The sequence below is a fragment of the Danio rerio genome, chromosome 25 (assembly GCF_049306965.1).
Source record: "Danio rerio strain Tuebingen ecotype United States chromosome 25, GRCz12tu, whole genome shotgun sequence".
Classification (NCBI taxonomy): Eukaryota; Metazoa; Chordata; class Actinopteri; order Cypriniformes; family Danionidae; genus Danio; species Danio rerio.
The window spans coordinates 5,575,893-5,588,728 of NC_133200.1; the positions used below are offsets into that span (position 1 = coordinate 5,575,893).

Consider the following 12,836-nt stretch of genomic DNA (forward strand, 5'->3'; position numbering starts at 1 on the left):
GCTACCCACTGCAGCATCGTGACGCCCAGAAAATGTTTACATTCAGTTAAACTCATAATTTTGTAAATGGGCAGATTAAGATGTTTTATATTTTCTTTGTTCATTTGCTTGTTCTTGAGATAATTTGTATAATTCATGATGTTTGTTTAATATCGTGTGAAAGAGCAACAGCTGATGATAATGGCTGTTTTCCTATTTATGAATCTGTTTTGACTGTTAGCTTTTTTGCTTGTGGTAGAGAGAACGAGCGATTACCACTATTTTTATCCACCGCAAGGTAAGTTCACCTTAGCGTGATAGTTTTATCAAATATGAGTATTGTTTTCATGGAGTGAAAATGTGTGAAATACAGAGATGTATTTCAGAGAACTACTTCACGACTGTACTTAAGTACTAAAAGGCTGTATCTGTACTCTACTGGAGTGTTGTTTTTTCTCCTAATTCCACTCTTACTTCAGTACATATTTTTAATGAGTTTAATACTTTTACTCCGATAGATTTTTTATGTGGTGCATCGTTACTCATTACTAGGGGTGTCAAAATTATTGATATCGATTCAGGAATAGATCATAATCGGTTATTACATGATGACGTCATTTATCTCCTATGCGGAATGTCGCAATACTCTGGCGAAGGAGGCGAGGGCGAGTAAATAACGCTCTTACTTCAATGAAGGCGGCACAGCACATGAGGCGCAGAGAAATGCTGTATAACTACACCTTTACTTCTCTCTCTCTCTCTCTCACTTTGGACATTTGACCCGCGGGCCTGTTTGTGAGGTAGCTTTTCCTCTCCTCTTGGCTGTTAAAGCGATACTTGTGGATCCAGACATGAGCGTGCCTGAGGTGCGAGTTTTCTCCACTGTGTGTATTACTGATTACCTGTGATAACCGCGTATTATGCGCATATAGACTGTAACCACGGCTGTTCTTCCCGCCATCGGTGAACAGCGCTTTCATTTCTAAAGCCAATCCCAGCCCTTTCTGTTGAGCAGGTGAAGACAGTAACCAATCATAGGGGTGTAAGACCTCGCCTGTCAGCGCTCAAAAAGCAAGCGGGCTAATATTTACATGAGTTTATTTGCTGTAAATGCTCATGTTGTCTTGTGTTGGAGTTTTGTTTGATACATTCAGAAAGAGTGTTTTCTTTGAGCAGGTCAAATTAAAGGTACAGTTCATATATCTTACTGCTGTATTAAAGAACAAAATTGTATTACAAATTATATATATATATATATATATATATATATATATATATATATATATATATATATATATATATATATATATATATAGAGAGAGAGAGAGAGAGAGAGAGAAAGAGAGAGAGAGAGAGAGATTTTAATAAAAAAATTCTTGTGTTGTGAAGAAAAAATCTAATTATGTATGGAAAGCATCGAAAATGCATCGAGATATCGAGTTGATTTGAATGATAGTGTAGGGGTAGACTACAGTTTGACCCAAAGAATGACCAGTCTGGTAGATGAAAAAGAGCCGGAGTCAGAGATTTAAATAAATAAATCAAGTTTACTGAAGATAGTTTGCAGTTTCATCCACAGAAGCCAGCTTCAACACTCGCAATGAGTTCCTAGGCCGCTCTGCTTACAATCACCAATCAATAACAATTATACTCTCAAATAACGTCATTAACTGCGTCATACATAAAGGTGTTCTAACCTGATTGGTTAAAACACAGATAGACTAGGAAAATTTCCACGTGGGGTTCGTGCGTACAATTCTGAACAATATCTAAACATAAACATCAGACATCCTTTAGACTGATTAGAGCTGACTCCAGACCTGTGAAATGGATCAACAATCAAATAGAACACACACACTTAAAGGGTCACGAAACACCAAAACACATTTTTTGAGCTGTTGACAGTCGTATATGTGTCCCACACTGCTAAAAACACTATTAGGACACCTATATTTTACTAAAAAGTGTAAATTGGTTGTTTTTGCGTTATTTCAAGCAAATTCGTACTTCCTGTTTGAAACTAATTTTTGAAGCTGCGTCACGGTCATGACATAATAGCATTGTATTCCACCGTGCAGACTGGGCGTCTGTGCCAGAGTGAGTCTTATTACGTCTTACAGTGTGTTGCATTAATGCATGAGTAAGGTTTGGTTCAAACCAATCAGCGCGCTCTATTGTGCAACTTCATTAATATTCATTAGTGTCACCGTGTTTACACGACAGAGACGCCACGTTGTGTTGGCAAAACAAGCGTGAAGTGTTGCTTTTATAGTTTGCTGCCATTAAGTTTTGTTTTCATTTTCTCTCTGTGAGAGCTCAGAGTCACGTGTGGATTAACAGTGTACGTGACGCTCGACAACAATAACTTACGTGTCTAAGGAGGAACATTGTTTACCTGAGAGCTGTTCTCATCTGCAAACGCTGAGATCCGGATTCGCTTGTAACGTTAGTCTCCTCTTCATAAAGATGCGGCTCTTGTTGCTGGTTATTGTCCTGTCTCTACAGATTTGGTAAGTGAGCGACCACTGCTCTTTGTTTATTCAGTTTGTTCGTATCGAACTAAGTTAATATTGCACCGAGTGCAAACATAGCATCGCATTTTGTGACCGGAATAACACACGCGGCTTTCTGACGCTACCTGCCGTGTGCATCTAAGATTCCGGGAAATGCAGAAGTTTTTTTCTCTCATTCGCCGTGCGGTATCAAACATTGCATGAAAAATACACGCTTAGAGCAGCTCCTTGAATCAAATATCGCGTTTGTCGCGAAGGGCATGAATGAATTCCCTGAATGAAAGAGCCAAACTGCAGTTAAAGTCCAACATTTAATAATTTGCCAAATAATTCGACTACAGATGTCCATGTAGGTTAAACACCATCACTTTCTCATGTGTGTGTATTTTGACTGAAACTCGCGTGTGCCCAAATAGACACTCCCACACCATCCCACTTTAGTTCCTCTGACACTCCCCCCTAAACAGAGCTGGACACGCCCACTTTTCTGACTTTTTCCAAAGTAGAGGTGTGAAAACACCCTGCTGAAACGAGGGGGTTTCATGGCCCTTTAAAGTATAATCTGTTTCTTATCCAAGGCTGAGTGTACTCTCAGCCGTCTTTATCAAAACTGGTTAAAAACCGGTATCATCTACATTCAGGCAGTTATAATTCCTTACTACACAAAGTCTATCTAGAATAAAAAGTAGAATCACTTTAAAAGAATTAACAGTAAAAATAGCAAAATCACTTTAGACATTTTAGACAATATTAACTCGTAGAAATAACAATAGAAACAGTTGCTTCCAGTCCTCAGCCCTCAGTTCCACTCAAGGTCTCCGTGACCTCTAGATTGGTTGCTTCTGAAAATAGTTATAAAGAGACTGGCAAATGCACTGAACATTCTTATACTAAGCAATGTTTTAACTTATTCATTATTTAAAATCAATTCACAGTTAAATACTGAGAAACAGGATGATGAAAAGGATAAACGTTGGTCCATGATGAGACGGATTGGAGAGCAGAAATCCGAATCTTTCAATGGCATGATAATCGTCCCCGAACCAAACCGTGAGACCAGTGTAGATTTACACTCGTTTCAATTATAGACCTTTTTCTTGGCTGCTGCATGGAGGCCGCCACAGTAACCAGCGTCTACCGGTAGAATGTTTAGAACTTCCGTTTACAGCGTTTACAACAGGTAATTTGTGATCTGAAAGTGGGTTTCAATATAGTTTTGAGTGGATTACGGAGTGTTTTTGTGACACACAACTTTGAAAGGTGTGTGTTAAAGCTGTTATAATCTGTCAGATCTGTGTTTCAAGCGCGAGAGAAAAACGTTATCGTAAGCCATGTTACTTTTCATTCTGCTTAATCGCGTGCCCAAAAAAAAGATATTTAAAATAAACAAAACAATACGAGTCTTTTGACTGCTTTCTTTAATAACTACATAACACAATACTTGCACTTTAACTTTCAGTACTTGAATACTAACGTTTGAAATAAACTACTTGCAACACTCAAGTACAAAAAATGTTGAATACTTGAGTACTTCCACTTAAGTACAGTGCTTAAAGAGAATTTCAACTTCTACTCAAGTCACTTTTTGATAGAGCACTTGTACTTTTACTTAAGTCTGGATTTCTAGTACTTTACACATCTCTGGTGAAATATGAATTGTTTGTTTGTTTTTCTTGTGAATGTGTCACGTCTTGGCTGTTTCCCCATTTATAAATCGGTTTTGACTGTTGGCTTTTCTGCTTGCAGCAGAGAGAAGGGAAAAACGCTGCTATCGTTTAGCACCGCCAGGTAAGTTCACCTTAGTGTGATAGTTTTATCGAATATGAGGATTGTTTTCAGGATGTGAAAATATGTGTGAAATATGAATCGTCTTCCTACCAGTTCCTCTATTTAACACTTGGTTTGTTTTTCTTGTGAATGTATCATGTCTTGTCTGTTTCCCCATTTATAAATCGGTTTTGACTGTTGGCTTTTCTGCTTGCAACAGAGAGAAGGGAAAAACTCTGCTATCGTTCAGCACCGCCAGGTAAGTTCACCTTAGTGTGATAGTTTTGTTTAATATAATGATTGTTTTCATGGTGTGAAAGGGCTCCTGCAGAAGGGGTGGATGTAAGTTGATCTGATGTTCGTTCGCAGATGATAGAATGAGAGAACACTGCAATTTTGCATCGCGGCGAGGTAAGTTCACCTTAGTGTGATAGTTTTATCGAATATGAGGATTGTTTTCAGGATGTGAAAATATGTGTGAAATATGAATCGTCTTCCTACCAGTTCCTCTATTTAACACTTGGTTTGTTTTTCTTGTGAATGTGTCATGTCTTGGCTGTTTCCCCATTTATAAATCGGTTTTGACTGTTGGCTTTTCTGCTTGCAACAGAGAGAAGGGAAAAACTCTGCTATCGTTCAGCACCGCCAGGTAAGTTCACCTTAGTGTGATAGTTTTGTTTAATATAATGATTGTTTTCATGGTGTGAAAGGGCTCCTGCAGAAGGGGTGGATGTAAGTTGATCTGATGTTCGTTCTGTTCATTTGTAAGAGTGTGAAATATATATTGTCTGTATAGGCCTATTCAGTTGCAAATGTTTCCTGGTTGTAATTGTTTCTGCTAACGCTCTGTAAGTTATGTAAGCGGAGCATTTTAACTTCATCAGTGTTTAATATGGGTATATGCACACTGTAAAAAATAATTCCTTAAAATTTACTGTAAAAAAACCGGCAGCTGTGGTTGCCAGTACTTTACCGTTAAAAACACGGTACAAACCGTAAAAGTAATTTTTAATTTTTACATTAAATTACTGTATTTTATTAATTTGTAGAGGTAAAATGTCTTTATTTTGAATGATCAACATTTACACATCTTTTGTTACAGAGTTAGACACGTTAGCACACCCACATGCAGGTGGTGATGAGGAAGTTACATAATGAGCTAATGCTTATCACAATCAACTTTTCGCACAAGCAATTAAGGGTATCAGCATATAGAAGATGCTCAGTGTCATTCACACAGCTACTAAACACCAGTATGGTAACACACATACAATTAAATTCATGAAATAAACATTGTTTATCAACATTAGATGTAACATAAATCTATCATGTACATAACTGATGGGGAAACAACGAAAAAGATCCATATTAATGTCAACAAAATACATTAAAAGTTATGTGCCATGCAGGGAATTCTGGGAAAGTCAGTTTACAGTTATTCGGCGTATATATTAAGAAAACATACCGTTAACCAGGTTACAGATTTGTACTGTAGCATTTTTACAGTTTTTTACCATTGAAATCATGGCCATTTTTCACAGTGTATAATATGAATGTCTTTGCGAGTCAGCTGTGAGTCTCATCGTTCCAGTAAACACACACCAACATAGTGGTAATTTTCTTTAACGAGGCTCTCTAAGTGGTCAAGAAGACAATTTCTTACCCAAAGTGTCTTTTAAGGTTTATTCTTTGCAAAGAAGGTCGCAATCATACAGCAACGACAGTTTCTGCAGAGTGAGACACTGAAAACAGACTTTAAAGGGCCATGAAACCCTCTCGTTTCAGCAGGGTGTTTTCACACCTCTACTTTGGAAAAAGTCAGAAAAGTGGGCGTGTCCAGCTCTGTTTAGGGGGGAGTGTCGGAGGAAGAAAAGAGGCTTGGTGTGAGAGTGTCTATTTGGGTGCGCTGACTTTCCGAGTCAAAACACACACCCACACAGGGGACAATGTGACTGTGTTTACATGGACATCTGTAGTCGAATTATTTGCCAAATTATTAAATGTTGGACTTTAACTGCAGTTTGGCTCTTTCATTCAGGGAATTCATTCATGCCCCTCCCGACAAACGTGATATTTGATTCGAGGAGCTGCTCTAAGCGTGTATTTTTCATGCAATGTTTGATACCGCACGGCGAATGAGAGAAAAAAAAACTCAGCATTTCCCGGAAACTTAGATGCACACGGCAGGTACCGTCAGAAAGCCGCGTGTGTTATTCCGGTCACAAAATCCAACACGAGGTTATAGTTTGGTTGTAACTGTTAGTGCTAACTTGTTTACACTCGTTGCAATAGTTTGTTTGATACGAATAAAATACGAACTGAATAAACAAAGAGCACTGGTCGCTCACTACCAAATCTGTAGAGACAGGACAAAAGCGAATCTGGATCTCAGCGTTTGCAGATGAGAACAGCTCTCAGGTAAACAATAATCCTCCTTGGACACATAAGTTATTGTTGTCGAGCGTCGCGTACACTGTTAATCCACACGTGAGTCTGAGCTCTCACAGAGAGAAAATGAAAACGAAACTTAACTGCAGCAAACTATAAAAGCAACACTTCACGCTTGTTTTGCCAACACAACGTGGCGTCTTAGTCGTCTAAACACTGTGACAGTAATGAATATTAATGAAGTTGCACAATAGAGCGCGCTGATTGGTTTGAACCAAGCCTTACTCATGCATTACGCATACGAATTTGCTTGAAATAACGCAAAAACAACCAATTTACACTTTTTAGTGAAATATAGGTGTCCTAATAGTGTTTTTAGCAGTGTGGGACACATATACGACTGTCAACAGCTAAAAAAAATGTGTTTTGGTGTTTCGTGACCCTTTAAGACTTTTTTAGACTTTTACTGTCTTTATTGTCCACAAGTGGAAATTTATCTTTGGCTTCACCACACAACCACATCAGCGTTCACATTACACACGTCACAGAAAAAAAATTCAACACGCATACATTCAACGTCGTCACATATATTAATATAATTAAACTCAATTTAAAACCCTATACATAATTAGAACTCAGTATTTTAAAAAAAAGTGTGCTCTCTCTTATATCTGGTTTCTCTCTTGTACTGCTTATGAGGTCACTTCTAATCATGCTATACCATGTAATGTAATGTAACGTAAACCATGTTTACGTTAACTGTCTCTCCGCTCTGACCCATGCCCCTTACAAACCATACCATGTTTGCAACAGGTGTTTCAACCGTTCTGTCCCATGCCCCTTTCACACCATATAGCAAACAGCCTTTCATGATAAAAGCATAGGATGGAGGACAAAGAACAGAGTAGTCACACAGAGTAAAGTTAAGCAAAATAGAAAATGCATATACAACTGAAAATTGAATATAAATGAATTTCAATTACAGTTATTAAAACTATCATGATTGGAAATGTGTTGAAAAAGTGTTCTCTCCGTAAAAAATAAACAGGGGCTAATAATTCAGGGGGGCTAATAATTCTGACTTCAACTGTATATAAATATATATATTTATATATATTTTTGTTGAGGGTGTGACCAATCAAAGAGGTGTAAGAGAACTAGACAAGGATCAGAAAGCGAGCTGGATATTTATATTTGTTTATATTATTTGCTAAATGCTCGTTTTGTTTAAAGGTACAGTTTTTATTTCTGACTGTATTAAATGACAAAATTGTATTGCAAATAATAAATAAATATAAATATATTCATACATTTTAAGAACTGCTGCTGTGAAGAAAATATAAAACTGGGTATGGAAAGCACCGTCAATGCACCGTGATGCACCGAGATATCGAATTGAAACGAATCGATGGCATGATAATCGGAACCGAAGCTAACCATGAGACTAGTGTAGGTTCACAGCTCTAATATATATATATATATATATATATATATATATATATATATATATATATTAGAGCTGTGAACCTACACTAGCCTACACTAAAAATGGATGCATTCAAAGCCTCTCAATGAAAGACTGTAAATGATTTAAATGCACTCGAAAGGTCCTTTCTCCTGAGCTGAGTCTGTGTGTCAATATTGAGACTTCATGTATTCAGATTCACATCTCTTTCTTTTAAGTGTAATATGGTAGAAGTACACTACTACAGTATGTGATTATATACATATTCAGTAATTTACTAAAATGTTTTTTCTACATGATGAAATATGCTGAAATGCAGTCTAGTTAATTCAAAGTAGTGTTTGTTGCTTCTTTTTTCTGTTTTTGCTTGTTTTCCAAATCTGAATCTGCCCTAATCTGGTTTCTCTTGCAGCAGATTGGTTGAGTTTTGATTGTGTTGATGATGAAGTGGAAACACAGGGATCAGAAGGTCAGTCGACTACACGGTTATAGAAACTATGACAGCTTCACTGTTGGGACTTTAAATGCTTCAGCACACAGGTGTTGAGTTGACTTCATCAGTCAGGGTGTCAATATTGAGACTTCATGTATTCAGAATCACATAGGATCTCTCTCTTTTGAGTACAATAGGGTAAAAGTACACTACAGTATGTGGTTATATACACATTTAGTTGATTCCTATCTGAAAATTTTTTTTCTACATGATGAAATATGCTGAAATGCAGTCTAGTTAATTCAAAGTAGAGTTTGTTGGTTCTTTTGTCTGTTTTTTCTTATTTTCCAAATCTAAATCTGTCCTGATCTGGTTTCTCTTGCTGTAGATTGTGTTGCTGAAAAGTCTGTCTGTAACCGTCTCCCACTGAGAAAAGGTAAATTCTTTAAATGGACAAAGTCGTCCTTTTAAATGACAGGGTAAAATATTCACAGATTCGGCAGGATGTCTTCTTTTCCTTTTATGCCACTCAACCTGTTTTATCAGATAAATTCATCATATCACAAATGAATTATCAAGGATTTAATATTACTCTAGCTTGCTGAAACGTTTCCCTTTGGTGAAAGGAATCTTTCCATGCTAATATTGACTCAATATGAACACAATATGACCTCAGCACATTGTAGATGTATGTCTACTTGGGGTAAAAATCAAATTCAGGTTCGTTAAAAGATGTTGAAAAAGCACAGATATTGATCATATGTCACACTGAACACACAGAATTTGTCAGGGATCTGGACCCAAAAATAAATCAATCAATCAATCAAAATAAAAAAAAATATATATAAAACTTCACCAATAAACTTCTAAATTAAAACAAAACAGAAAAGGAGTATAATTGCAAGCTAAGACAAGGATGCTGAAAGGAAGGAAGGAATAATTAGAGAAATTATTGGCGTACAGGAACAAATACAGAGCACAAAACAAACCAGCAAAAGCATGAGGGAAGAGAGCACAATATAAACGGAGGGAAACACACAAGGACCAGGTGGAGACACTTATACTAACATGGACTAGATGAGGGGTAAACAAGCGGGAGTGGTAAAGAAGAAAGGGATGGAGGAGCACATAGCAGACAAAAACAAACACTGAGGCCGTGTCCACACATACACAGGCATGTTTATAAATATTTGTAATTTTTAAATGAAATATCTGTCCACATTAAAACTCCAAAACGCACTGTGATGTATGTTAAGGGAACACCGAACCAACAGGAAGCGATAATCACACCAGATGGGAAGTTTAGTATTTTTGTGAGTGAATTGCATAGTCAATGCAAATATGAGAACAGAGATGGATTACTGTCCCGCGATGCAAGTGACTGAATATGAGACGCGTTTGCTGCAAACATGCAGAATTGACCTCATTCATGTTTTTCACGTTTGGTGTGAACTTAACAGTGTTGGCCAATCAGAAATGAGAAAACAGCGCACAGGCTGACGTCATGAGGCAAAAACTCTGACTGTAGTGTCCACACAATTATACTGTGCTCAGAGTTTCTGAAAATCTTCTCCCTGGCTGGAGTTTCCAGAAAGTCTCAGTCACTCGATTCTCTGTTTTCAGGTGGACAAACAGCAAAACCATGTAGACCAATTTTGGTTTTAAAAATACCCGTATACTTGTGGAAATATAAAAACAAAGACAACACAGACATGGTAGACAAGGCAGAGCCCTGACAGAATTTAAATCTAACGTCAGCGGGGCAAACGTTGACAGTGAATTCCAGTGAGTTTTCTTGTCTTCATGTTAGTTTGTGTTTGTGTGGATGTTCAGCTGCACCTGAGCTCCAGCAGGACCTGTTACTCCCGCTGGTTTCCCTCCAGAAGGCCTCGGGCTGCTGGGAACTGGACGCCGCATTGGCTGCTGTGTTGGGGAAGACAGAGGATGAGCTGACCAATCAGAAACCAGCACAGGTGAGACATGTGACAAAACAACAACAACCCAGTGCTGATGGTGTTCAGGGTCCAGCTTCAGATGATGGTTTGTGCACAGGTGGATGGGTCAGTGTGGGCCACTCTCCTGGCTCTGATCTGGTTGTACAGCTGGAGAAAAGAGCAGCAGGTGGAGTGGCAGTTTGTGGCCCAGAAGGCAGCGGCGTGGATCACCTCTGAGAAAGGTCAGATCTCCATTCTAGAGCACATTCATTCAGAGATGATGGAGAAAATCATGTTAAAATCGTGTGTGTGTGTGTTTCAGTGGGCGATCTGTCTCAGTGTGTGTGTGTGGGTAATGTCCTGCTCGGATGTCAGGTCACCAAAGACTCTCTGGGGATCTGAAGATATCAGAAGACCAAAGAACAGACGCCATTACATTTATAGTTAATCTCTTACTTGCTTCAGAAACATTTAATCTGTGATTTTTATTTGCTCAAATCAACACCAAATCCTAAATGAACCTGACCTCCACCATCATTAGATGAAAACTCTCCAACCTGTTTCTACACAACAGCTATGTATCTTCATTTCTCGGTTCATCTATTGAATATTAAAAGACAGTTTATTAGAATTAATGACTTATTTTACAAAAAGACAATCATTTTGAGGAATAAAAAAGAGCTTCGGCCTCAGATAAGCTCATGAAACTGATGCTACAATAACAAACCTAATAACAGACCCGTTCACACCAAGCATGATACTGACCGTTAAGCCCTCTTTTATACGATTATTTAAAGATAATGACTATCTAACAATTGCTTATACCATGGAAAATAATGATTAATACACAACTCCAGGCCAACAAATTGAAGTATAAGAATAAAAGTAGCTCAGTTATCCAGATTCAGCATCTTTGTGTTTCCTCATGTTGTTTTTATTCCACTAAACTGACGACTACAGGAAAAGCCGAGACCAGCACATTTGGCGTCGTCCTTTATTATTAGGAAAATTGCTAAGCATGCTCCTGAACATATGATTTAATTAGGTTATACACCTGTGTCTATGAATGACCTGTGCTCTGTTTCTACAAACCTGTTTCTGAACACTGTTTCTGAGCACGGTCCCAGTAGTGGATCTTTATCTATGCATGAGCAGTATATAAAGCTGAAATATACGAGCTGCGCACTTTCTGACTTCTACATACTGAATGTCTTGGGCTCTTTATTCTCAACTGAGTATAAAGTAAAGGATTTTGTTTCTGTTATTTGTATCTTTGTTTATTTTACTTTTTCACTGGATTTTATTCTATTAATTAAACGTGTATTTTAATAACTTTCCTCACTGGAGTGGACATTGAATTCATTTTCCAGAAACTCATCAAGATACCTTGTGTGGTAAAGAGGCCTAAATTTAGATATCACGCCACATCAACGCGAGGCAGTCAGGAAGCGTGTTCGCTAACGGTTTGCAGACGACAAGAAATGTACAACTACGTTTGTTAGAAAGTGTCTTATACAGGAATGCTATCCTGGCTCTATTAAACAAACAAAAAAATTTCCAACCTTTTAATAAGAATTTAGTTTAAAAAAATGAAATGCAATTATTTGCCATTTCCTCTTCCTCCATAATACAAAGATCTACATTTTAAAATGATGTATGTTTACCCTGCAAAGGAGTTTCTGAGAAAAAGATTGTGATGTTTGCCAATTCTGCAGTAGTGAAACTGTTGAACATCCATTTCTTCATTGTATTTTGGTTAATCCTTTCTGGTCTGATGTGGACAACTGGATAAAACAATATGTTTTAAGGTTTCCTTCCATTTGTTGGGACATTGTGAAATTTGGAGTACATTTGGACAGCAAAGAAGATGACTTAACTGTAGACTGTTTACTCATTTTACTTAAATTCCTCATCCATGAATGCAATATTTTAAATAACGGCTCCTCAATTGTTTGTTTAAAAAGGAGTTTTCCACCTGTTTAGAAGCTTTAATAATTAATAATGAAGGATGAGAAGAGCTAAACAATTGTAGGATTTGTTTCTAGAATATGGCTTTATTTAACCCCTTACTGAGTGTCTGTTTGATGTCTGCACAGTGTGTTGTTGTTTTATGTTAAATTATTTTCTTTTCTATTTTCATCTAATTTCATGGTATTTTTCTGTATTTTTCTGACCTTAAAAATGACAAGGACCAACATAACTGTAGGCCAACGCGCAGGGCTTAGTTTGTGCTGAATTTAGGAAATCTGTTGAGTCATCATGATGCTTTCTGTTGAAAATACCAAATAAGTTGTTTTCCTAAAAGATATGATTCAATTTTTAAGAATATATCATTGCAAATGGTTAACCTAGTGAAG

The 12,836-nt window shown here is 37.4% G+C and overlaps 1 protein-coding gene across 7 annotated transcripts in view; it reads left to right on the forward strand.

Annotated features, from left to right (window-relative positions):
• Positions 1-11,816, forward strand: part of si:ch1073-340j19.1 — a 34,429-nt gene extending 22,613 nt beyond the window's left edge. For 2 of the 7 annotated variants that reach the window (XM_073942686.1, XM_009297746.4), the window contains exons 14-23: positions 239-277; positions 4,239-4,280; positions 4,480-4,518; positions 4,629-4,670; positions 4,870-4,908; positions 8,525-8,581; positions 8,934-8,981; positions 10,379-10,518; positions 10,598-10,721; positions 10,802-11,816. In XM_073942686.1, coding sequence (XP_073798787.1) covers positions 239-277; positions 4,239-4,280; positions 4,480-4,518; positions 4,629-4,670; positions 4,870-4,908; positions 8,525-8,581; positions 8,934-8,981; positions 10,379-10,518; positions 10,598-10,721; positions 10,802-10,881 — 650 coding nt within the window. In that variant the 3' untranslated portion in view covers positions 10,882-11,816. The remainder of the gene's footprint in view (positions 1-238; positions 278-4,238; positions 4,281-4,479; positions 4,519-4,628; positions 4,671-4,869; positions 4,909-8,524; positions 8,582-8,933; positions 8,982-10,378; positions 10,519-10,597; positions 10,722-10,801) is intronic. The other 5 variants (XM_073942687.1, XM_009297747.4, XM_073942688.1 and 2 more) reach the window with 3 other exon arrangements.
• Positions 11,817-12,836: the final 1,020 nt, after the last annotated feature.